Source organism: Dermacentor variabilis, chromosome 6 (genome assembly GCF_050947875.1).
Source record: "Dermacentor variabilis isolate Ectoservices chromosome 6, ASM5094787v1, whole genome shotgun sequence".
NCBI classification, from domain to species: domain Eukaryota; kingdom Metazoa; phylum Arthropoda; class Arachnida; order Ixodida; family Ixodidae; genus Dermacentor; species Dermacentor variabilis.
Window position 1 is genome coordinate 89692361 of NC_134573.1, and position 27998 is coordinate 89720358.

Genomic DNA, 27998 nt, shown 5'->3' on the forward strand with positions numbered 1-27998 from the left:
TTCAGAGGATTCTTTTTGCATCTGCCTGCTGCTGTTTAATGGATCCTTGGGCACTCTCAAGATGTCTGCGACATCTTTTCGCCCAAGAACCTCCCACTCGGTGTTGTTGGAAATAAACTTGACTATTCGAAAGCCCTGCGTCCGCGCCAAAATATGATATAACTAATTCGAGGTAAATGTGAGACGTGTGTACACACGGTAGTGCGTTTCAACAGAAAGATAGCAAACTCTTCATCGTACGGAGAATAAAACTGTCCGTAATCTGTAGCGCTGAAGTTCACGAAATATTTTTTGCTATGGATACCTCCACAAGTTTTCTTTAGATCGTCAGGCATAGAACGTTTGTAGACAGCGCCAACCATGATAACCCTGACCTCGTCAAACCTACAGTAAAATTCCGGAAGATGACGCATGTCCCCTTAATTTCAAAGTGCTTATGTTGCTCTCTGCCGTATGTCGCTGCAGTTGTCAAAACATTGTCTTTGCACACAACGAAGCAGAACAAAAATGACCTACGAACTACGCCAAGTCAACTCGACTATCATTTTCGATCTCTTTTAATTGTGCCATGCTATCGCCGTTGTAGGTCAGTGGCTATGGCTTTGCGCTACAGAGAATGAGATCACGGGTTCGATTCGTGGGGGCGGAATGCAAAAGTGCTCGTGCACCGCGCTTTGGGTGTGGGTCAAATAAATCGAGGTTGTGAAAACTAAACCGTGGCCCTCCACCACGGAGTCCCTCATAACTTGCTCTGCAGTTTTGAGATGTTAAATTGCACACTTTAATTTTATTTACCGTGTCTAGTCTGCACTTGACATATAATCCGGAGCTTCATAATTCCAGCATGTGCGTTTCAACGACACCTCCTAGTTAGTGAGCTAGAAAGAAAGAAAAACAGAAGATAAACTTTCATTAGTGAGCCAGGAGCCAAACACTCGATAGTTTTTGAGGCGGGTACATTAATGTATACGCCAGAAGGAAGACCCACAGCGTAGAAACATGAGGGCAAAGGTGCAAGACAGGCACATTGCCTTTTTTAGTCGTTCCCGAGCTCGGATTTTTCTTTAGTCCTTTGTGATGAACCAACACAACAAAGACAGTGCTTTTTCTAGATTATCACTTGCGTCATGGTATACTCCAAGTGGCAACAGGTGCTTACAGCTAAGCTCCGAAAATAAAATAGAGAATAAACATTGAAATTTAATAAAAATAATATGAGTGGTTGTACGTGCCCATGCCAAGGTCTGAATATTAGGCATGCCGCTGTGGGAGGTTCAAGAATAACCCTGACCAGCTGATCTTCTTCAGCATGCGCTAAGTTAAAGGATACGATGGTTTCTGCATTTCATCCGCATCGAAATGTTGCTGCCGCTGGCCGGGATCGAACCCACGACCTCAAGCTTAGCAGAGCAGTGAAATAGCCACCGACCTACCTCAACGGGTCTCTAAAGAAAAAGAAAGTTCAATCGTAAACACGGAGTTCGAAAAGCAGAAATAAAAATGAGCTCAGCTGGCAGGTGGTTCCTAGTGGGTAGAGGTATGCGATTATGTTTTCACTGCAAACCACTTCGCCTTTTAAGTAATACGCAACGCTCACCCATCTGCGCGAATGTGTAATAAACAAATAGACAAAAGCATCCTGCCAATTGCCACACTGCACCCACTCGTGTATGTGCGCGTTTTTTATAACATTCCTGTATACTCTTTAGACAGTGAAATGCTGCTTATAAGCCGGCGCCGAAGGTTGACAATGTTTTCAATAGCATCATATGAATAAATAAAGGTAACTGTTTCTAGGCATAATCAACGCTTGCGCAGTACTTACGGAGTCGCCATCTGTCGGAAGCGCCTCCCTTGCGTAGTATGAGGGATCACACAGCGCGCTCCTCATAGGTTTGGCTGTCGGCGCCCAATAAAAACATCACGCGGGAGCCCTCCTGGTCATTTCTCTAAGTACGCTCGACGCAAGCGAAGTTTTTCGCTGTCAAAATAATAATCTTGGGCAAACAGAAAGCACAGGATTGCTTGCAGACTCTCTCTTTACCGAATCCGCACAGTGAACGCCCACTGCGCGGTCGCCGCGACGGAGCCTCCCGAACCGGCATCTTGCGTGAAAGATAGGCAAACGCTGAGAACAAACTATGTGAAATATGTTCTTATAGTGGGCCGTCTGTATAACCAAATGGAGCATACCCGAATGAAGCCTCAAATAAGCGATCGCATGGCTCCACAGCGACCGACTGCGCTTCTGCATGCATGTCGGCGCACAATGTTTCCCTTTCACTGCAAGCGCGTTTTCGCACCATGCCGTGAGCTTTAGGCGGCAGAATATCAACATTTGGCAGTACACTAGTAACCATTGTTGCGTGGACGCCATCAGAACTGTTCAAAAATAATTTCGTTAAAGAGACTTCGACTCCTACGGCGACTGTGATGTGCCGTCGCGATGATTCAACCTTTTTTTTTTCTATGTTCGTGAACATTTCAATATTACTTCTCAAGTTGTGTCGCAATGTATGTTTATCGGTCTTCTCAGCGTCCGATTATTTTCTGCTTCTTTTTCGCAATCCAGTGCATTAATTCATAACAGAAACGTGACCATATACCATGCCTTTCTTTTAATGTGCGTCTTACCGCTCCCTTTCCGTTCCAGTGAACTTGCCAGTATGTAGCATCAATGAGTTCATAGACCGAACCATCATGACATTAACCGTGCAGCGGGCACGGGCGAGCGTCTCAGTGCGCGTTTTCTGCTAATCACCGATCATCGAAGTCCCGGCGCCGTAGCAGAAATCTTCCTCGCGTCTGTGCTTGTTGCATACCCGAGTTACAGCCAATGGCTGTTCGCTGGTCCTAAGTTTCGCGAGCCAAGCTTCACACAGCTCCTTGTCCTGCGGCTACGTGTGAATAAGGCTGTCACCTGGCTCAGTTGCGTGCGTCCGGCACTGCAGCACCGAGCAGTAGCCTACCATGATGCACGCCTCCAAATTCAGCCACCAACTATTAAAGTACTTTCAAATGTTGTCAAGCAGACACCCAAGGCGGTAAAGCCTCACCGCTTGACCAGAACCGCAGCGCAGCTGGGTCTTTAAATTTTCGTTTTCAGCTTGCTTCGGCCCTTCCGAAGCAGCTGATGCGGCCGCTGTGTCCACGTGATGGCAGAGCCAGCTTTTTCAGTGGTGGAACTCGTCCCCAGTACGTTTAAGAAGTAGCGATCAAACTGTCGCTCTCGGGTTGTTTTTTTTTCGCTCTTTTTGTTACCGCACTCCAGACATCCGTGAGCCTAGGGCCATCCAAGAACGGTGTAATTCATTCAATCACCATTTCGTTCACGTCGGCAGAGATCATTAAGGCGAAGTAAAGGCAATCAAAATACTAACTAAATGCCGGCCGGCTAGTGCAAAGAATGGAAGGAAAACTAATATCCTAGTTGGTGAACGCCGTTTACGATAGAGAAAGCCATGTGCGCGCGTATATCGTGCGCAAATCGGCCTTGCTCTTCTAATGACCAGTCCAAGCGCCGTACCATTCGTTGATGAGGTCGTTTAGGGCGATTTTGGACTCCTACTCAACACGGTACAAGGGAGAGAAGAGAAAAAGAAATCAGTGCGTAGCTGTAACAATGCACCCTTAACGAAATATTCCGCTCCTTAGTCTTCCCTCTTGTTCTCTTCCTTCTACCTTTGCCGATTTCGTGATTTCTTTGCTTTATAATTCTTTTTTATACGTTCGCACTAGCGAATGCATAAGAACATTCTTCTCAGGCACCTCCCGCTCTCTAATATAAAAAGCTTTTAAAATTAAACTGGCATGAAATAAAAATACATCGCGGCTCCGGTGAACGGGGCCACGGGCTATGAAAAGAAATGGCCCCACAAAAGTACTGACACTTCCCCGATGCCCCACTTCCGCAAACTCCCTTTTTCGTTATATTCGCATCCGCCCATTTCCCGACGGCATATTTCGTCAGGGCTCTCATACAGTGGCCCCCTAGCTCTGAAGTTTAGGCTTCTAATAAAAAAATGATAATGATCATTACCTTAGATTTTAAAAAAAAGGAGGGCGCAGTTGCAGGAGCGAGATGTCACAAGGTGTTTGTTTTCTGCTCCTTCCGATTTTTAAGAAGAGACAGGGTCGCCGCTCATGATTCTCCCACGACAGTCTAGTTCCTTCCCGAACGCTCCTTCCATTATCGCTCTTTCCATTTCCCTTGTCTCTCTCTCTCTCTCGTTTTGTCATCAACCTCTAGCGCTCTTTGTTTCGAAGACAAGCATCATGCATTTACACATGTTGCCGCTTACGCGAACTGAATTGCCTGTACACTTTCGTGCTTGGTCTGCGTCCCTTGCTGTTTTATTGGCAGCGCCGGGGACGGCGAGAAACGATAGCTGTAATATTTGCGCGAGCTTGCGCTCAGCTTCTGCGCACCGCCACCGCTGAGTTCATGCTCATTGCGAGCGACCAGTAATAGGGTTAACTTTATCGGCAAGGGAATAAATGGGCTTGTATAACGTAGGCAAGTGAAGCCAACTTTCTGCCTGCCTTGAAGGGCAAACATTTGAGCAACGGAAAGAGAAAATAGCATGGACGAAAAGTTACGTCAAATTAGGCATTATTTGAGCAACATTGTGCTTCCAGCATGTTACGTAGTCTGTTTGGATTGCGATGGCAAGTTGCACTTTGTGGCCGCTGGTTGCAGAAACGCGCCACTGCACTCATTCGGTGGTTACTACGCTTGACATGCGGTGGCTTCCATGTAGTAAGTACGTCGCATCTTGCGACGTGTGAAGTACGAGACCTAATTTTATTTATAACTAGAGGGCGCGTACCTATATCTTTCTTTCATGTCTGACGCGCAACTTTCCAGTTGCGGTTGCTTGCAGTGAGAGAAGTCTATCTTGTCTTCGTGGCATTGCCTGCTGCGTGTGAAACGGAGTATGGACGGTGATTTATAATTTACTGTGCATAGAGAAAATTTTCGACGCAGCCTAGTGAGGAGGGAATACTTCACACACACAAAAAAAAGAAACTTGAAGTCATCCTAACTGTTTCAGGCACTAAATAATTCTTTGGACTTACACCTTAATTTCTCTGCATTTCTTACATCTTCAGAATCATAAGTAAGCGTAATGCTGCGAAATAGAATAGCAATTCTGAACTTTTTTGCGAGTTTCCTCAACATTACAGAATGTGGAATCCATGTGAAAACTCACTACGGAACATGCGATATGCGAACATAAACTATTTCACGTCTAACAGGCTTAAAAATCACCTACTTAGCCACTTGAACATTATGCCTGCTGCGACACATAGTGAAAAACAATAATAGAAGTGAACCCTCTACATAGAACGACATACTGACACCGAGCAAAAATACTCAACCTTTTACTTTCCCACTCATTCTAATAAAACATTTAGCATATTTTGTTCAAGCTCGCCACACAATTCCAATCAGAAGTGTTTTAAGATGTATTCAACAAACTTTAAATAATATTATTTTGATCAACGTTGTCGTTATTGATGCAAAATTTTAGCATACACATTTGGGCACACTGCGCCTTGAAGCGCTAATACACTGCTCAAATAAAGTCCTATTTTCTAATTTCTGTACGATAGCGCAATACCGCCGCCTTACATGTGCCATAAGTATCCGGCCTCTCTTACTTTTTTACAGTGATCCATGGCAACTGCTGTACGAAAACAAATTTTCTTCAATACAATGCCGGGTAGCTTCTATGGCAAACCATGCTTAACGGCGATACAGATTAGCAGATTCGTTATAAATATAAATTATCTTTTCATCTATTCAGCTGTATATAATTGACCCTATATGAGTAGTTCTAGCGACACGTGCTGCAATTGCAAAATTGCAGCCGGTCGGTATTCAATATACATGACCATTAGGTAGGAATCCTGACATTTGCACCTGTTTAGGACTACTAATCCCTGAATTTTGTTTAATAAGCACACCCGGTTTTCACGTACTTATATTTAGCAGTGCGCAATTGAGGTTGGGAGATATAAGTACTTAGAAGATAGTTTTACTGTCAAGAATGCTATTAAATGAACGTATGCCTTTAATACTGACCAATTTCAAGATCTAATATGTAACGTATTTTTCAAGTAAGTAATTGAATAGTTGACCATAAACTCACACACATTGTGATAATGGGCGACGTCAATAACAGGAAAGTAAGATAATAATATCTCTACTCTGCCACTGACGCTAGCATACAGTTGCCGGTCTCCATTCATTTCGACCGGGTATTGCGAGAGGGAAGAAATGATTTGAGACTTGCAAAAGTAAAACAGCTTGGTTAAATGGAGTAACACCATCACCTAACTGTTACTTTGAGCATTTAGCACCTGATGCTTTCTTGTGTACAGCAACCGGACTAGTTCCTGGAGCGTAGTAGCGTGAAATTTGTATGAGGTATTTTTTTATTCCAATCAAACATCATGACTATCATGTATCGGTACCATTTCGTGTAATTCGGTGCACTGTTATTACAATACGTCAATATAACGCCATAATGATGTTATCCCGTTCGTATCATTTTATGCGCGTCGCTGTGAGGTCGGCTTGTCATCTCATTTAGGCGTTATTCGTGCTTACGACATGTTGCGTGCTGATATGTATATATTTGCAACCTTGGCTCATGTTCCCAGCACAATGAGAGGCATTTTTTTATTAGGCGCTTAAAGGATTTAACTATTTCTATTTACTTTTGACTACAGTTTTCTCATCTCCTCTCTCTGTGTTTGTCTGCAATTTCTATTGGGACAGTCGGCTCTTTAGAAGCTAAACTTTCTATTTTTTTTGCACTTAATAACAAGCAAGGAAAAGCAACAACATTATCCCATTGTGTGCTGCGATGCGGGCCTTTGATTGCGAAATTCCGCGACTCGCATCCGCTGACCCCAAGCAAGAAGAAGACAATGGAGAGAGCCATAGATGAGGAAAGAGTGCCGCAGTTTGCCAACCGACGTCTGTCAACATCTTATGACAATTGCTATGGGCGCCCGCAGGCACGAATCATACGGCTTCGTCTTCCGGCGGCGTATAGGAGGGGGCTGTTAACCCACCCAAGTTTTCTAAGGATGTCATCCCTCTCAACGAGATAGTGCACTGGACGGGATGGCGCATGATGCAAAACACACAAACTGACCGAGCAGATGAAAAGTAGAAAACACGGGAAAATTTACCTCTGCGATTGATTCGTTTTCCTGTTTATTTTTTTTTGCTCTCTCATTGTAGACAGAAAGAAATGTCAGCTTTTAGTCAGCTGTTTCAGCAGCTAATACAAAAAAAGCAATGCATACTGGAAAACAAAAAGAATTCCAAGCAACTACAAGGGAATAATTAGAGATAGGCGTAGCATTATAAGAAAATTGTACCAAATACTTTGTTATCCGATGTTTGTTTGCCTCCGTAGTGCCCTCTTTCGTCGAACAATTATTTATTCCAGTGCAAGTGTTGCGCATATTTGTAACTATTGTGCCCGAACGTGCTTCGCGAATTGTCCTGATTTCAAGAAGTGCAGTTTTAACTTTTTTTTTTTGCGAAGCCGCGGTCATCAGCTCCCTTGCAGCATCTTCAGCGCGACGAGCATCCTATTACGTCACAGGTCACGCTGCTGCTGTGTGCCATGTGCACTGTATTTTGTTGTTAGCCGCGACTTCGTACAGCGCACCATCGCGTGCATCATCTTGCCTCCAGCGCCCGCTCCGATGGACGCGGTCACGGACTTCGAATCGTTCCCCCGTATTCTCAAACGGTCCTCGACTCGAATATGTTCCTTAAATCCACCGGGCTGAGCACAACGCCCACCCTCGATTGAAGAATGCGCTAAGCTCCTGAATAATGGCTTTAGAATGGGGGCCTCAAAAGTTAGGAGCCACAAAGAGCTTTTCGGGTGTTAACGTTAGGGCACGCAGGAGTACATAGATTTAGAATAGGTCTTTGAGTTTGCGGATAGGGCCTTTCGTCGGAGAAAAGGTATTATAAAATAAAAATATAATATACCATTTTGTGATAAACGAGTAATGTTTAATTTCGACTTTTTCACGTTTAATTACAATGTAGAGGTCATTCTATTAGCAACAGGCAATTTGTTGCGCTTAGTTTTGGGTAAACAAACTTATGTGCCTTCGCCAGCCAAGTCAATTCACAAGTTTTAGATATAGGACCCATGAAATGGCCAATTGAATTCAGAACCGGCAGCGTCTAATGAATCAATCTTCATTGCAAACGTTAGTCGAGAGAAAGCGATAACCGCAGTTATTTCTCCTAGCTTACGAACTTCACGCACTACCACGAATCGAGCCCAATTTGGCGCTAGGTTAGAGCCGTCGCTTCGATGAGTGCCACCATGTTCGTTGAGGCAAAGCTTCTGGAGCAGTTTTTGGGGCTATCACTTAATCGGTACAAAAGTCGGAGCGAAGCCAACACGGCCTAACCGTCGTACAAGGGGACTTGTTTCATCGATGGATGTTCGGGAGTGCCTGCCGGTGGCGGTGAGCTTTGCTGGCAAGCTTTCTTAGTAGCTTCTAGCTTGGTAGAGCACAATGCGAAAGTGATGTCATGATCATGATTGTTTGTTTGGCATAGTCTTCATCGGAATGATGCTGATGCTTAATGTTCCATGGTGTTGTTCTTGGGTGAGTAAGGGCATCATGATTTCAAGTGTCCATGTTTGAGGCAAGAGTAACAGTGCAGCACAGAGGACTTGAACAGAAAGGGGCACCATACGCAGCCATAACTCAGGATACGTTCTCGTGGAGAATGGAGACCTTAAAGCATAATTCAGCAGGGACGACCTCTTCCCAGGTAGCGAGAGGCCACGACCTTGTGCGTGGGGTATGATAGTTCCTCCAGAGGCTTGTAATGTTCTTCGTCGAGGTTAACGCAATTGACCCATAGCGTCTTAAATCAGTACCCCTGGCGAGGTAAGCCCGTACTAAAAAGACACATACTTCTGAAACCTGTATCTGTCACAGTTCGTTCAGCTTATCAACAAGTGTCACAGCAGGCACCCATAATGTTACGGTAGTGGTAGGTTTATGCAGAGTGAAACCCTGAAATCAAAGTCTCGAGGCAGGCATGCATGGCCGCTTGGATGATATGGCGAGGCCGGGTGGACATGTCGTAGCTAGAACGAGGCTTGGTAGCAGCTGTGTACTACGACGTCATTGTCTATACTGGAGTACATGTACGGGTCGGCCGCATGGGCAGACCCTGTGATAGGAAGTGTTTTCCGTGCCGCTGGAGCTGCCATTCCCTCTGGTGGCAGGCCAGTAGCTTCCGTCGTTCACTTGGCCGAGGTAAGCGTCGTGACTGCTGGGCTGCAGTCAACCTCCATGCTGGTGGTATTCATGCCCCCGCTTCAATTTGGCACGTTACTCTTCTCCCCGAGAAGGCGATGCTCTTAGCATGAATAATGGTTGCATGAATGGGGACCCACTCCCTCGGCACAGGCCGCCACAACTTGGATGCGCCACGCCTGTGCGGCGAGCGCCGCGGTGGCATTCCCGCTCATGAACTCGCACAAGAAGACTATCTGCACGTCACAGAAGAAAGGTGTAGACGCCAAAGAACCTTGTATATAGACGCTGCAGGGCTGATTACAGGCCGACAAACCGGCTCAGAAACGACAGGGTCCCAGTTGCGAAAAAAAGAAAAAGAACAGGGCGCAAATCCCGCGCGGTGCAACACATGCGAACAAAACGAGCACTCCACCTAGGCTAAGTTGTGTTATTTTAAACACCAGTAACGTACAGTGCTGTGGTATTGGCCATGAGAAGCATGGCAGTTTTGTAGTGCAATACCCCTTGCTTTCATTTTTGTGCAGGTTTATTTCGCGGTCAGTGCTTCAAACTCATGTCAACTCGTCTTTACGCAAATCTCTTCTTTTTCATAAACGGAATGAAGACTAGCGAGAAAACGAATGTCCATCAGCAGAAATTGACCATTTAGGACAATCAGATGTTTAACAGTCAAGCTGTGAAAATAATCCGGTTAATACGTAGTTTGAGGTATGAAAATATTTTGGGGCCATGCTGAATTCAAGCGTTGAAGTTCTATTAATTTTAGATTGCCAGATGTGCTGAAGCCCACTGCAAAGAGGTGTTCTGGATTGAAAAGTGGCTGCTAGTAGGAATGGACGACTCAAGCACACAGCACCCATTTGGTCCGTTCCCTTATTCTTTTGTCCCATTTTTGCGCTATTCGCCGTATTATGGCTTTGGATTTCTTTTATTGCAGCTGTGGTTATGTAGTAAGCAATGAATAATAGGCAGTAAAACCACGCTACAAGACACCCCGACAGGTACCGTTGAGGGTTTAAGCGCCTAAATCAATATCACTGAACAGACACCACAGAAAGCGGCAGTGAATGTTTGGTGTTGCAGGCAGCGAATCCTCTTTCAGAGATAGAATTATTGCGGGACACACTTTTGACGTAATAAATTCTAACGCAAATATACAATTCTTATATACACTGATCGGCAACGGAAGTGCTCCAAGTTAAACATCTTCGTAGGTCTGAATCCTCAATACGTCTTGTTTGCAGTGCCGGATCAAAATTATGTTGATTAAGAATAAGGACGTAAGACAGGTCACGCAATGCCCAGAACATTTTCAGGCAATTGTAGTCTGAGTTCACAATAGAACACAAATGCCATAATTTGCAATCTATCAGTGATCTGTGTTAACTGTCAGCTTGCTTAAATTTTCGTTTTACTTAGGCTCTGCAGGTAGTATGCAACGGTGCATGTTACATTGTTCATTCGTTGAACGAGTATTTTGGGGCTTCATTAATAGAACATACAAACTGCGATCAATATTTTTTACATAGAAGTAATCCCTGCGTGTTTCACCAATTACCGGCTTGAAGCATGTCTTTAAATGAGGAGAAAAACTCACTCCGAAACTCCTCTAACAGTTGTCTAAGTATGAGTAAGCACTGTGACACTTGCTCATCTCCACGCAGTTCGGTGTCATTATCAATGCTGTGAAGCTTAATCGAACCAGTATCAATGACAGCGCTGCGGCGACACCAACTGCTGCGCACGGAGGAATCGAACCAGTAGCAATGACAGCGCTGCGGCGACACCAACTGCTGCGCACGGAGGAATCGAACCAGTAGCAATGACAGCGCTGCGGCGACACCAACTGCTGCGCACGGAGGAATCGAACCAGTAGCAATGACAGCGCTGCGGCGACACCAACTGCTGCGCACGGAGGAATCGAACCAGTAGCAATGACAGCGCTGCGGCGACACCAACTGCTGCGCACGGAGGAATCGAACCAGTAGCAATGACAGCGCTGCGGCGACACCAACTGCTGCGCACGGAGGAATCGAACCAGTAGCAATGACAGCGCTGCGGCGACAACAACTGCTGCGCATGGAGGCGCAAGGTGAACTGATGACGCAAACAAACTGCTGTGCAGATGGTGGCACGAGGTGCGTGCATGACGTTCCAATCATAGCAAGTCGTTATTGCGTTTTAGCGCCTTATCCATCCACGTCGAACTATTAACTGCAATCAACCGTACTCTGGCAGCGGCTGCTTATGGATCGGCAGCGCGGGTCCTATCTTGAAAGCTATCTGCGATGGGGACAGTGCTCCGGGTGCTGATAGCCTCGTATGCGCTGTGTTCTCTCCGCTTAGTTCGCGTTGTAGTGAGAGGAAGCACCGAGGTCAATTCGCTTGGCGCTGCGGGCCCTGTATAAAAGTGGCCATCTTACTTGACGGATGGACGGACGGACGGACGGACGGATGGACAGGTTTCTTCATTGTGTAGGCATAAAAATACTTACGCATTTAAACATTCCGAATTAACTTTAACATTGAAGGGCGCAGCAGAAACCCAATTTTTGGGCAAGCACATAAACTTCCTGTAGGCGGGCGCGCCTGCGGACGTGAGACCGGCAAAGAGCCATCCAGCAAATTTTCGTGGACATCAGTGTCTGACATCTGCTTACGGGCTGCGTGCCAACTACTGCGCCTAATCGTGTAACGTGCACTTTGCCCACCGGGCCATTCTAAGTCAACTTATCCTTTGATAATTATCCCAACGAATCGTCTACACAAGCCCAGTCTGCAAACCTAGCACGCCACGCCGACTTTAACCCCCCCCCCCCCATTATGGGTCTACGTAAGCGGTTTAATTGGGTAGCGCCCAGTTAACCGCACTGTGAAGCCCTTTGGTGACATTATTGTTAGCACGAGGATAGCGTAGCGTTGGTGCTGTTGAGTGTGTCGTCCACCCATCCACCACCAGTCCCAAAAGAGGATTCGCAGTTTCATGCAAAGCGGCACTGATTTTCTAAGCGGACAGCTGCTTTTACAGCATGCGCCCACAGTTTCGCCGCTTCAAGGGCTGTGCTTTTTTCTTAGTTAAACTAAATCGACTAGTCAGGGCTAAAATACTGGTTACTTTACCCTTTGCGTGCTCGACTTGTTTGGCCTTGGTAGCCTGTGATTTGAGCGCTTACATGTTTAATCATAGGATCTGGTTTCATGGCGTTTAAATCAGTAATCTTATACCGGTGTCACACGTACACTTCTGATCGCGATCAGGGCCGATCTGGATCGATTTTCTTGATCGCGATCAACAGCAGTCGCTACTACACGGTCCAACGATCCGGATCGAGTTCAGTACACATATATTTATGCCATCTGTGTATGGCAGGAACGTGCTTCAGCGTGCGTTAAGCCGAGAGATACACCACATTGCCTCGAATACACTGTCCCTGATAACGTGATGGATAACACTGAGGCTTTCATTTGTACAGTAGTATGGAGTCGTACGCAAATCACGTGGGTTAATGAACACGGCCAATATGAAAGAACAAGCTTGATAACTATTTTTCTCGGCGCTGGTTAATGCTCACCTGGTGGCCTTTTTACAATTACAGCAGCAACGCAAATAAATTTATTGGTCTTGTTTGTCTTCCCTTTCCTGCTTTAGTTCAACCTCGAAGGTGCCGCCAAAATCTATTGCTACAAAGAACGATGCGCTTTCATTTAAAACCAGTGAAGTAGAATACCCGTCAGTGAAACTCAAGATCAAGCACACACCACAGAGCAATGCGGAAGCTGCGACAGACATAAAAAAAGAAACGTAGCTGTGTTTCTGGCACCACAGATTGTTGCCGCGGCCACAAGCAACATTAACGAATGCCAAGAGTGTTTCTTTTTCTTTCTTTTTTGCAATCGTTTATTTCTTTCTTATAGCGAAGCTACGCTTGTCCATTTTAGTACTTATTCGCCAGACCGCTCCATCCTCCTCCCAGAGCTTGTGGTGCTTGACAATAAATTACATTTTTAATTGAATCCGCAGAAAGAACGTTTTCCTTACTGCGGAAGATCACATAGCAGCTGTAGACACAACACAGCGCCTGTACGGGAAGCGTTCTTGACACAGCAATGTTTCGCGCACACTCGTGTTTCAAGAGCGTCTTCAAGCGCTGCTTGAAGAAAGACGCGATGAGACGAATGTTTCACTTACACCGGGGAAAAAAATAATAATAAAGGTACTGCACAGAGGTAGACGAGTGTGCTTGACGGTGCGCGATCTTGTTCGTGCGCAGCCGAAATTTTCGATTCTGCTTTGTTCGTTCTGGAGCGGCCGTCTCGGGAAGCCTCCAGAAATGAGCACGTTTTTACTGCACTGCGAGGCAAAGCGCGCACAGTGAAAGGCGAAAAATAAGAACAATCAAGGAAAAAAGGAGAAGCGACTTCCTCGAATCTTCTTTCAACTCACGAACTGACTATGCCTTGCGCCAAGAGTTCTGTTAGTGACAGCAAGTTTTAGAGCACTCGTATATATTTTAGCTTCTCGTCAGGTTTAAAGAGGCTTGAGTTGACGGTCGTGGTTAAAGAAGTAGCCCGTAGAGACGTTGCTGCGCTCGTGTTTCATTTATGAAGAGGTTAGGATTTGGCCGTGGCACTCGAAATAGCGGAACAGAAAAAAAAATAAACTTTACGCACCACAGTCATTGGAAGAGCGCAACTGGCACTTCCAACGGCGCGAAGGGTTAAAGTGTTAGGCGTTACTAAGCCAGACAAGTCCAAGTGCGTAACGCGGGTAAACTGGTGCCCAGCACTAACTGAGAACAATTTTTTACCAATTAACCCCATGCAAGAATTGCTTTCTATGACACTGACCAGGCGAACACAGTGATTTCCAAAGTTATAACTCCCCTGTTGCGCGTAAACCCTAGCAATGCTTTAATAATTTGCACGGCGGGTCAGCGCCCTTGTAGCGGCGAGGGGAGGCGGGATCGGAGAAAGTATGGGTGAGCGTTCAAGGCAATTTACAGTACGAATGCTATCTGCGGCGCTGTTCGCTTCGGGTGTTGCCTTCGCCGCTACCTGCCGCCGACACGCCGTGCGGTCGACGCTTGCGCGATTATATTAAAACAAATTGCGGGCTTGTACAGTCTGAATTGTGCAGGAACAACGATCGCGTGATCTATACTGAACAATACAGCGAGAACAATTTTTAGAGGTGTACCGGCATTCTGATGGAGTCCAAAACTGTCAGCATAGACAGTAATCACGCGACGTCACGGACGAAGCTTCTTGCGGGTCTAGTAGTACCCGGACATGGCGGCCACAGTGATTTCAGTGCAGCAGATTTTCACGCGCACATCGCTTTGCCTTTTTGACGGGAACCGTCTTTCAAGGGAATATTGCTGTTATGTATTGGTCGCTCGGTGGCTGTCGCGCTCTCAGTTTTTTTGTTTACGCTGCTTGTCGACGTACTAGTGCCCAAAATTGGTGGATCCGTTGGTGTCAGTTGTAACAATCTATAGCTGTAGGTAGAAAGCAAAAGCGTAGCGTGTCTGTATGCCGCGCGCCGCAAGTTCTAGGCTATGGAAGAAAACAAAAACAAGCGTGTAGCATGACCTCATGACAATGACGTAAACAGACCGGAGCATGCAGCAAACTTGCTCACGTGTTACACACCAGCTAGGCTCACTTGCAAGCAACGGACCGTCAAACGTTCCACACCGACTCCTTGTTCCTATGCTGGTGAAAATATCTTTATACTTGGGCACTCACGGTCAATATAGGCCTTGGCAACAGTGTTATGAGGGCGCCGGCATCCTTGACCCAGAGCGGAAACTCGTTAGGAACCTCCTCGAGCACACAGGTGAACTCCTTGTTCAAGAAACTTGAATAGCGAAGGCTCAGTGACGCGACATGTCAGAAACGAACGAAAGAACCAGACTAAAGCCTGGCTTCGCCGATTACAGAAACCAGAGTGCAACTATGGCTATGACACACGGCAGCAGATAGCGTTTTCTCATGTGTGAGAGACAAATATCCATCACTGAAATCGGCAATACTAGAAAGTATTGGAACTGTAATGGCACTACATAAAAACTACTAAACAATGTGACCGTAACCAAACTTACCCACACTTCCATGTTGCAGCGCACGTCCGATGGCGGTGGCCCCTTAAATACGCCGTGAGGATTCTCGTTGTCGCTGTCTTTGAAATGGAGTTCCGCGTTTCGGCTACGCTGCCAAGTCCAGAGGTCACAAGAATTTTTCGAACACCGACACAGGTACCTGCACGGCGACGAAGCCACAAACGCAGAAACGCAAATAGCAGATATAGCAACACCTAATCCGCCTACGATAGCTGCCAGGGTCCGCACTGTGTGGAACTGTTCCTTCTTTAAATTCTATTTCTCAGTATCTTTTCCCCGGATTGGCCAACATCGATAATAACGATAACCTGGCTAAGCGACGGTGTCCGGGTCAATCAGGAAGCGCGAGAAGAAAAACAAGACACTCGTTGCAAATTCTGGCCTCATCTTCACTTAAATGACTGATTAGTGGGTGACAGAAAACATTGACTGGGTGTGACAGCCACCTAGGTCCAAGAAAAAGAAGCAGTGGGAGAGCTGCCAAATCTGGACAACGCCTCCTAGAAAGCACAAGGCCGGTGCACATCAATCCATGACGTCATACTACCTTGCCCGACTGTCATTCAAATAGGGATGCTCCCGAGTTAGCCGCGGCGATTTTGACGTCACCGCTTTCGTCACACAGCGCTCGATAATGGCAATTTCAGTCCAAGCAGCACGGCGTCTTAAAGCAGGGTATACAGGAGCCTGCTATCTAAGAGGCGTGCTGTGGAGCCAGGTCTTGTAGCACCTTGCCCTTCGCCATGGTACGCTCTACTAGACGGAGGTAGTGTGTTCAGGGAAGGCTGAGGCTCATTTTGTAGACGTCATCAGGTGGCGCCACTTTTGCATGGGCTCTATGGAAGCCGCCGTGTCTCCGCTGACACGCTCTGCAACGACGGCTCATTGCGCCGGTGGCGCACGTGAATGTATTATTATTTTTTATTCATGGTCCTCACATGCTCCGAGGTGGAGTTGTGTGTTATAGGGTCTAAGAAAGGCTAAAGCTATTGAAATGGAGAGCGAGCCAACTCGTTACAAAAAAAAAAATGGCAGTATAATATCAAGTGTTATACAATAAATAGGTAGCCGTAGAAGTCGCAATTGTTACATGTACGTCTAGGCTGAAGAAAATCAACAACTGTGGAAATGCAGGGGCAATTCTTACTAACTATTATGTGTCACAAATGAAAAGCATTATCAGTGAAAATCTACTCATTCGTATGCAGATATCACTCGAGCAATACATGGACAGTCCGCAAAGAGTCTGGCTACATAATTTCTAAAAGTCCCAGGACCAACACGTTATTGGAGATATCAACAGTGATTAATAACACAATGATTATTTACCTAATTATTCAATTATTCCGGAAATATCAGTAATAAAAACCAGCAGCACACCTAGTTTGAAATTACTGAGTCATGACTAATTATTTCACTAAATAATTGATAAATAATTAAACAATTAATCATTAACGTTTCACTTACATGAATTGTTTCAATGTTGTGTGATTGAAATTATTACGCTACCTAATATTGCACTCGGATCTTTATATTGCGGTGTCAACCCCTTTGTATGATTCAATTTGGAACAACTCGGGGAAAAGCAAAACTTTATTTCAAACGAATGCGTCGTTTGAATTACATAAACTACAAAAAAGAAATGAAATCCCTAACAGCACAAAGTTCGACGCACACGGCAGCTGCGCATGACCAGCGCAACTGACCAACAGCCGGAAACAGTGACGTTAAACCCTACGCGACGGATGTTGGTTGGGGCGCTGCTGTCGCATGGGCTGGCATCCGAGTGCCGGACCTTTCCTCATGGTCCGTGTCACGACAATGCATGGCGTGCGCCGCCCCTGAATACACTAGCCCCTTTTAGTACACTGTAGCCGTGGGCTTCGACGCCGCTGCGACACCGCTATCATTTGTATCATCCACTTAGTGCCATACATGATAAGAGAAGATAAAACACGAGATCGATCACGATAAATTACGGCGTACAGGGTATCAAGTACGGTAGTCGGCTTCGTGCATTTTTTTCTTTCTTGACAACCTATGCAAGAGCATTTTCATCCTATTAGGGACGAGTGCTCCCACTGGAAAGGCAAGCGCTGTGTCGGCGTAGTTGTGACATGAAGCACCACGTGGGCACAGGACACAGCTTTCACACTGACCAAGTCGGAAGTACTTAAGTGGAATGGCAATTTAATGAACGAAGCTTTTTAGCACGCCACGTCACACAAAGGCGCCACGAAGAGGTGGCAGTGGTGGAGGCAAAAGATGTAGCGCATCAGAAACAGGACAAAAGAACACAGACGACAGACAGGTTTGGCGCCAACTTTCAACGAGTATTTATTGTGGGATAACAGCAGATGTATATAATGACAGATGTACTTCTTTACCTTTTTCTGGTAACCGCGTTTCACCGTCCTGCAAATATTATCCCTCAGCGCGGGGCGCGTCCGTACGTATCGAATGTTTCTCGAATGTTATCGACGGTTCTTTCGGCTGTCTGTTGTCACCGAAGCTTGTGTAATCAGATTGCATGTGCGACGCAAATTGTGTAGTGTGTGTACACGCGTGTCCTTCTCTTAAAGGGACGATTTAGCTCGGGCGCAACTGCTACACGGACTATTCAAATACACGTAAAACAAGAAATTTTTTTCTAATATAACCCCTTGACCGATTTTAATGAAATTTGTTGCATTTCAGAGACAAAGTTACAGTCTAGTGACTGTTGGAAGCGGAATTTTGATTTAGGGCCTGAAATGTATTTTTAAAATTTTCAAAAATTCACATGTTCGAGAAAAATACAAGCACTAAGTTTACAAATTAGTAACTCTGCATAAAGAACAGGTATCGCGATTATGTAAACGGCGCCCATTAGATCATTAAAAGCGTACAAATTCAATATGCCATCTTATATATTACGTCAATTTGTTACGCTGTGTACAAGGATGCTGGAAAAGCTGTATTTTCGTATTATTACATTTTTTTTGGATTCATGTGCAACATATCAATTTTGTCTGCTTTAGATGTACTATTAGATGCAATTCATAGATTTGTGGTACCATTTTTCTTGCCGAGTTGCAGAGTGTTAAACATGATAGTTTCGTTTCCTGAAAATTTTAGATGTTTGCCAATTTTCAGTACAAAATTGACGACCTAAATCGAAAATTCGGGACCAGGAGTAACTAGATTTTTTTAGTTTTTCTTTTAAATCCAACAAACCTCGCCAAATTTGGTGCAGTGGTTGCCAAGGAAAACGAATTCTGCTTTTACATGTGTTTAGATAGGAGCACCTGAGCTAAAGCTTACTCTTAATATTTTGATGTGTTCCCACTAATATTAAATGCAACTATAGCGCCTCTATTCCACCTCCCCCCCCCACCCCCCTAACGACTGGCGGGGTGCTTTTATAAATGATCGCTTCGGAAGCGTATGTACAATTACGAGCAATTCTTCCCGTAGGGCGGGGTTTTCACTCGCACAAGAGAACGCAGTCAATTCCAGACCGACATTCGAGCGAACCTTGACTAGTAGTCTAGTCTTACACACTGAACACTGCCTGTGCAGTTATTCGTTTCTGCACGCTATTGTGCAACAACACGCGTCAATGCACAGCACTGTAGTGGAACTTAACAAAGTATGTGACGGTTGCAGCGCCAGTTGAACGCACACGAAAGCACCTTGTTTGCACAGAAAAACTAATCGAAAGCAATAATCAAGTTTGAGGAGGCTTCTAAATGCTCTACAAACTGCAAACTATTGATTCGCAAACCTAAACAATGCAGTAGGAAAACTAACCATGTGTGTGCTGCAATGAGCAAAAACCAATGCTCCCTGTAAGATAGAAACTTACCGCCTTTCACATTTGCGAACCTACTGCGCGACTGCGTAGCATGAGCATCAAGCCGGCGAGTACTGACGCCAACAAACATTTAATTTTTTTTTGCGTGACCTGACCTACAAATTTTGTGGAACTGGAAGCAGGTGCATAATTTGTGTATTTCAGACTTCTTTTCCTCTCAGTACTTACAATAAAGTAGCAAATTATTACTTTCATTCCTGTTCCTTGGGGTGCTTCTTTGAAATTTGACATAATAATTCTGAAAAACTGTCTGAGCAATTATTACCTGCTTGAGATCCATTTGAAGCACCGGTGATAAGGCGATATTCATGTATCGTGGCATACGTTGTGACTATTACGTCTTGAAATAAAACGTTGGAACATAACATCACCTAAAAAGAGCACGTTCCTAACGGTAACAAAGAAGTTGAATACTTGCCCTACTTATGTGTTTACCGCAACGTGCCAGGGATGACGCAATGGATGCTTCGCATCCGAGATGAAAACACCTTCGCATGTGTTTTTCCTCGGAGATCAAGAGTCCACTAGCTGTTCTTCCTCGAAGGTCGCTTCTGGTATTCTGCGCGTGTCCGTTGCCGGTGGGACGACGAGATCGCGTCCGGCGAAGGCGCGTGCTATCGTGGCACGTTTTTTAAGCCATAAGCTTTCAGTGGCTCATGAGTGTCCGGGCACAACCCGTGGTGGACGCAGGAAAGCGGTGATCACCGGCGAGCGGAGCAAGGAGAGGAGGTGCCATGCTAGTAGCTCTGTGCGAGAGGGCTGGTAGGGGTGAGCGCACATCGGCGACAAACCTTGCAGCCATATGGCAGTGACTGCATCCCGTGCTCTCGGCAACAGCGGCGTCCGTTCGCAGAACAGTTCAGACTACAGCTACAGAGGCATTCGTACATAGGCTTTCCCCTATCGCTGTTTAGCTCAGCAAAGTGTACATAGATTTTTTTCTGCTTGTCTTTTGCGTCGTTTAACCAACGTGCAGTTGACCTCGTCGAGGGTGCCTGAGCAGGTGTGCGTATTTTAGGGCGTGCGTGGCTTGCGTAAATGCATTATCCATCATGCAGTACAGCACACAATAACGTAATAGCTCTCGGTTTCGATAAAAAGAACTGTATTTTATTCTACAAATATTCGAGAAACAAGAAATAACATTCTCAACCCACCTAAGCCCGAGTGTTCCATGGCATATATACAAGTAACAGTTCCGCATTGCCCATCGGCAGCGTTCACACAGTTTTCGCAAGAACAACGGTTCACACACCTCGCAGCACGATTGCTGTCGAACCTTCTCGCGTTTGTTCTGAGCTTTATTGCACAAGTTTTGATTCAAAATTGCAACAACGAACGCAGCTATGGCACAGTAGTATGAAGCGACAGAAATTAACACAGACACATGGCAAGATATATTTAACAGCGTAAATCTCACCAAAATGAAGCAGCTGGGCGCAATTAAACCGCGTCTTGCGCACCACATGACACAAAAATGAAACAAAAAATACGCAGTAGATAACATGAAATTGCGTGGCGTGCGAACCAATTTAACACACTGAGCGATCAGAATATTTACGCACTCATAACTTCACATCAGTCGTAAATACCGCTCTAAAAGAAAAAAAAAGATACACCAGTAAGTGCTCAAAAAACGTTCTACTGACGTGATCCGGGCACGTGTACATATCGCGGCGATTCACACAAAGAACGCGGCCACCCAGGAAGTTCTTTCCACTCAAATCCGAACGAAGGCTTTCGGAAGGTCGGTCTTGGCCATTTACGTTGACATACTCTTACCAAAAAAGACTGTGGTCTCTGATGTGCAGGAATGGTTGATGCGCGACACGACACAACTGGACACACCGTCACCTTTGAGAAGATGCGTACAAGGACATCTAACAAATCGAACTCAGAGAGGTGGTTCATCGAGGGTCCTAGACGATCGGACGGCAGGGCAATTTGTTTCAGACAGTCACAGGAATTCGAGAGGTGGACGCCGCCATTTCCACATATCTCCTATTTATTGTTCTACTTCAACAAAACAGTCAAACCGAGTGCGCCTTCCTCTGCGGTAGCTTTGCCAGTGAAACATGAGCTTTGATTCAGTAAGATTACTTTGAGAAGCACACGCTGAAAGGCGTCGTGTCCGCCCGTTTTCATGTGGGATGATACAAGTCCAGCTTGGTTACGCAAAAACAAAGTTAATTTTTGCTGCCGTAAAGCGGGGCTCAAATAAGTGCAGTAGGTCTATACACATCAAGCAAGTGTCTCGCAAAGCTCGACAAACTTACGACACAAATCCAGCATAACCACCATTAGAGCAGTGCATCAAGAAAACGCTGTAGAGATTCCGAGGATTGTATACTAATGCGTAAGCATTCTTTGGCTCGGCTGTTACTGCGCTTTTGCGTACTTGTTTCTCCTGGCTCATGCATGCCTACCCAGTCCTTTCCCGGTGCTGAAGAAATGAAATCCGTGTACTGAACGTTGTGGAGGTGAGTTGCCAGGAAGCTGCATGGGCCCTTCAAAGCGATCGCATCAATTGAGCCCGAGCGCCGTTACAACCGATTTCACCACAGCTACTTCTTGCCTTTTTACAGGGAAACTGTAGATGTATAGACGACTCGTCCATCCGTCTGTCTGTCGCCTGTACGCCGAAAATTACTGCATGCACGAGAAAAAAAAGAGAAAGAGATGCGCGCGATTGGCTGCGCCAGTAGTGACGTCGTTGCTGTCCATCGCAGGCGAGCGCGCGCGAAGCTGTTTATATCAGTCTCCGAAATGGGCAGGCCACGCGTCATACGTATTCCTGAGGAGCAGACAGCTTTCGATCAGCAATGCCCCGAGCAGAACCGTGAACGAGCTCTTCTACTCCGTGCCGATGCTGCAGCCGGGTACAAGGCTGCTGCACCCGATCGCAAGCAGCCATCGCGTACCGAGGATCAGGCAGCCTACGAAGCCGTCGTTTAATCAATCGTCGCGATTAACCTAGTCATGAAAACCGCGGCTGCACGTTTCAGCTTCCCTGGTTAACCATTTATACACGGAGAGCTTGGTCATTGATTTTTTTCTCTTTTTCTTTTCTTACGACATTGACGCGGCGACGGTGAGTTTGCCCATTTCATTTAACGCCACCAATCATTCGTTACTATTGTTATTGTTATTACTATTATTAGTATTATACTATTATGACATGTATAAATCAGTTATTTTTATATTCTGCAGCTCCACAGCAGGCGTCTCTGGAGACGCACCCGTTACGCGATAAAGTAAGATTTCAAGGCAACCTGACTGGAACGGTTTTCTCTCTGATTTACTTTACTGTAGCGATGAAATGTGTTAACTTCTCAAAGTACGCATTTTTGTACACATAGGAGGCATTAAACTTTTCGTACGACAAACAGATCCTGCTGGGGTGCTCGCCAAACAATGCTTACGCATTCAAATGTACGTTTTGTATGCATGGCTCGTTTCGATCGATGCACAAATACGCAATTCTTGATAAGCACAAAGTAGGCTTTCGCCACACATTACCTTTCCTGCAACTTGCTCCAACGTAAATAATTAAACAGTGCACTCCTTGGCTAGATGCTTCGGGCAATTCGAAATAAACTGCTATTATTCCTTTCTTTTTTCTCCGATGTCGTAGAACATTCGCAAATGCTTTAATTCCAGCAATAGTTTCATTGATATGCATACCCTCGTGCTTCTTCCGCGATGTCTAACCAAAAAGCTTTCTGCGCGAAGTCCTCGCATTTTGCCGCATTCGCGGGCTTTGCTCCGAAATGAGTCAAAGTAAAGACAGAGCTGTTACGCATTGACGCTGAGTTATTTTTACCTCTCAAACGAGACTGAAAGATGTCAATGAACTTTGTTAAGGTGTAATATAAGGCTCCAACTAACTTATTGGCTGACCGTCGGCGTTCGTGGCGCACATGACAAGAAAGAAGAAGGAGCGCAGAGAGAGAGAGAGAGAGTGCGGTCAAGAAAGAACTTCCTAACAACCGCCCATGACTTAGCAGCAGACATAGAAAACGTGAAAAGGAGAGAAAGAAAAAAGCATGACATAATGGAGCGTCCTGTGTATAGTGCACTTCCCATTAGTTATCTGCCAATCAGTTCTGCGAGTGCGTAGAACAAAAGATGGAAAATGACTTTTCTTTCTCAGGCTACGAAAGCTGTTCTGCAGCGGCGTTCTAGCTCACACACAGGCAGAAATCGATATAGCTTCAAGACTATGCTTATTTTCACTTTCTGGCTCATTTCTCCCACTCCCATCCGGACGCACCAAAACATACCAGCTTCTGAAAGACTAGCAGCTCGCCACCGACAGCGTTTTCTTGCATTACATTAGTGGTGTTGCATGAATAAATTACACTTTACCATGAATCGAGCCTTCAGCTTCCGGGATCCTATTAATGCCATCAAGACATATTACACCACGCTTCGCGGTGGACGCCTCAAACGAATTAGTATTGTTTGCTACGTGATTTCATGGGCAACCCGTATTAGCCGGCGATACTTGGAATAGAGTACTTATTACTCGTTCGTTTGTGCACTAAGTAAGCAAAACGCTCCAAGAATGGTGGCATGCATTCGCTAATGAAGCTGCCAGTGAGCAGTAGCCAGCTCCGAAGCTGATGATTTGCGTCCGCTTACGCTTGCAAATTACGGCGCAAGTTCTTTCACTGTGTAAGCGCTTTTAGAGTCAAGCTAGTAAATGTAGTAAAGCATTGTGTCGTGCCAGTTGTTGCACATTAGTTTGAACACTGCAGTAAAACATGACACAAAGAAGGTGCCGAAATGTCAGAATGTCCTTTCAGTGCATTCCGTTCGTCCACATCTTATCGGGCAGGTATTTACTTGGGGGTACTTAAAAAGTGCGCGCTCAAATTATTTTGCTTTTGTAAGTTTTAACTTTTAAGGAACATGTTTTGCAACAGACGCACGTTTATCCGATGTTTAGCGATTACTTTCTCACGTTTTCATTGTTTCACATACCGTGAAAAACATTAGTACATAAGTGTATTGGTGCCGTAAACGAATATATGCCTCAATAAGTTAAGAGAACATCTGTACTTACAAAATTCGTTCTATACGTGTTTTTCGCAGTAGCACGGCAATCTGATCAATAAGATTTTCTGAAACTATATACGCGATCACAGTTGCCAATAAAAGTTTAATGCGGTTCAATTACAAAATTGTCAATATTCCTAAAATATAGTTAAGCAGCTCAAATCAAGTGACGCATTCCTATCGCTGCGAGCTAAAATCCCGATAATTCGACCATACTCGTCTTTTCATCCGTCAATGAAGGAAGCTGCAAAATCGGCCCATCATGGGACAGGCAAATTCTACGCGAATCCCATTCGCAAGGCCTGCTATGGTGCAGCGGTCGCACTTGTGCCGATCAACAATACGATACGAAATTTTTATGCACGCCTACTGTATAGCTGGTATTAAATAAAATCGGCGTTAAGAGGAATCTTTAGCCCAGGTGCTCCTATATAAATGCATGTAAAAGGAGAATTCGTTTTTCTCAGCAACCACAGCACGAAATTTGACGAAGTTGGTTGCATTTAAAAGAGAAACTTAAAATCTAGTCACTGTTGGTTTCGAATTTTTTATTTAGGTCCTCAACTTTTTATTCAAAACCGGCAAAAATTGAAAATTAAAGAAAACGAAACTATCAAGTTTACAGCTGTGTAACTTAGTAACCAAAAATGATAATGCAATTCTGCAAATTGCATCTAATAGTAAATCTAAAGAGGACAAATTTGATATGTTACACATGAATCTAGAAAAATTCAGTAATATAGAAATGCATCTCTTGCAGAACGCTTGCAAACAACGTAACAAATTCACGTCAGATATCAAATGGCATACCGAATTTGTTCGCTTTCGATGGTCTAATGGATGCCGTTTACAGAACCGCGATATCTGTTCTTGATGCAGAGCTACGAATTGGTAAAGTTCGTGCTTCAATATTTTTCAAACTCCGGAATTTTTGAAATGCTTTGTAACAAAATTCAGGACTTAAATCGAAATTCCGCTTCCAACAGTCACTAGAATTTAACTTTCAATCTTAAATGCAACAGATTTAATTAAAATCGGTCCAGGGGTCCAGGGGTTTAAAAAATGTTTTTGCGTTTTACATGTATTTCAATAGGCGGCGTCGGAGTTGTGCCCGAGCTAGAGCTTCCCCTTAACGCCGACTCAACTAACAGGACGGCCTTTGGCTCTTATATGCTTCTCTATTGAAGCAGATGGAACACTTGCCAATTACAGCGCTGAATCATGGAAGAAAGCTTTCTTGGCAAAACTTTAAAACTAGCGAGGGCATAAAAAAAAAAACCGAAACAAAGAAAAGATTGCTTTCTTGAACACAATGTGTGCACATACAGTAAGACATTTGTTCACGCTCAAGTCTTAAATTAAGTTCATAAAATGAAACCAGATAAATAAGTTTACAAATTTAATGCTCCCAAACGTAGCCAAAATCAACTTTGCTGGAACCTTGAAACGCTTACATCACTTGGAGCATCTTAGCGAGCAAAAGTACTCAAAATCAACATTGCATTTTCATTTACACTGGTTTGTTTGTTTCTTAGACTACTATAACGCCGCTTTAAACATTACGTAGACTTCCTGAAGCTTTAAAACACTGGCTCAAAAAAAAACCTACTTAAGTCACAAAGATAGCACTTATGTAATATTCCGTACCAACATAAGGAGAATAGCCAACCTATCAGTCGCTTCTCAGCACAAAGTCGTCGCTAAAATTATTTCACCAATTCGAAAGGAACTCAAAAATGACCCTCGACATTTATTGATCCCCTTTAAGCTTACACAGGCTGACACTAACAGTCGTTTCCAACAGTCTCTTCCGGGAGCAAGTAATGTTAGCAAGCGCACATGCTGAGTGCTTGCTTGAGCCATAACTTCTGTCGAGCAGCTGCTATCGACACCTCGTTGAGGGTTTTAGGCATAAAAGCCTTATGCCCTAGGTGGCACACATAAAATTCAGGGACACTCTGTCATTCCTTCTTTAATTCAGGAAGAAGTCAAAGTAATCCAAGAACACGCACATTCTAAAACCGTAAAAACATCATTATGCAAGAGAACACCGATATTTGCTCAGAAACTTGCAGTAATGAAATAAAGGGGATTCAATCACTATAATAGACCCAACACTCGTCTAGCTTACACAAATCAGTGTTAAAATTTCACTGAACTTTGCCTGCATATTGAACAGAGGCATCTAGTAGGAGCCCTTCATTTTAACAAGATCAGATCTACGTGCGTCTTACTTGCAGATCTTGCACAACATGACGTCACAACGCCATGTAACAACAAATAATAAGACACATGCTTCCTCTGCAACATATGCCATTTTGTTCTTCAAGAAGTTTCAAGAAGATTATTATGCCAATAACGTGTTCACATGGCAGAAGCACCAGGACAACTTACTTTCCCAAGCTATAAAAGCTTCTTGGAGTAGACGCAAGAAAAAAAAACTCCTCACTGCTGATTGCTTCTTATCAGACACAACAATCATGAACTCATACCTAAAACTTCACTTGAGCAAAAAACAACAAAACAATGAATAACTCATGATTGTTTTTCTTAATGAATGAACATGCGAAAAGAAAACACGTGTTGCTTATTTATCAACAGATTAAATTTTTCCAATTTTTTCTATTCAGTAAGACTTTACAGTAGGCAGTCAACACAACCTAAATGCCACAATGGTGCCCGGTATCTATAGCCTATTGAAAAAAACTGTGAGTACACTGAAGGGCCATTAAGCCCGTTCAGTATATTTCTTATCACACATGCGGTAACAAGCATACGTGCGCAGTTACAGATCATGTGAGTGCAGTTTTGAACACGTTATTCGGCAGGGCCAGACGGGCAGGTTCCATGAGATCCACACTGACACCGAGATGTTCCCAAGCCTTCAAATGTTAAAAATATGTTCGTTCGCGCAAACCAACCCACGGCGTCAACTAGAGGGAAAGGCGCGTGGCGTTGGTGATTCATTGAGCAACGTTGGTCGTCGGTGTTGACGTAGCGGGCGGTGGCGCTGGGCAGCCGCATGATCAGGAGACAGCACCGTTGGTCTTGGGACTCGGCTCGTGTTGGTGCGTTCCGAACGCATGCACGCTTACGGCGTGCGACACGGATATCAGAGGCGCCGAGCCGTGCTCCGTGCCGGATGACCCGTACTGGGTCACGTGGCAACCGCCTCCGGCTACTCCTACTCCTGAAGGTGTGTAGGCCAGCGCTTCCTCCGAGTCCCTCTCCTGGTGTCCGAGACCCAGAGGAGTCGGCTTGGCCGAGTACAGCGCCACGCCCGCGATTACCAGGCTAAAGGACACCATGTACAGCCAGTGGAACTGCAACGGGAAATTTACAGTCACGTTGAAGTAATGCCAGTCGAGAAAATTTGCATAAAACAACGGCCGGCAACAGACGCGAAATAAACTTCTGTTAACAATACTCTCTCGTTCTAAGCGACGTTTTCTTGTAAACTGGCTCCCTCCCAGACGCTGCGACTTCACGTCTCCGTAATTCTCCCCAAGAGCTGGGCCGGTAAATTATTCATTTCGCTCGATTATACGCCTTCCTTATCATCTACCGCTTCAGACCTACCGATCGTGGGGATAACGTAGTCGGAGCGCTGCCCGGGCAACTGACGGTACGCG

At 45.0% G+C, this 27998-nt stretch overlaps 1 protein-coding gene across 1 annotated transcript in view; it reads right to left on the reverse strand.

The window, feature by feature from the left end:
• Positions 1-20393: 20393 nt before the first annotated feature.
• Positions 20394-27998, reverse strand: part of LOC142584923 (solute carrier family 35 member F2-like) — a 129255-nt gene continuing 121650 nt past the window's right edge. Inside the window, exon 7 of the mRNA XM_075695271.1 lies at positions 20394-27689. Within this exon, the coding sequence (XP_075551386.1) occupies positions 27393-27689 (297 nt within the window). The 3' untranslated portion in view covers positions 20394-27392. The remainder of the gene's footprint in view (positions 27690-27998) is intronic.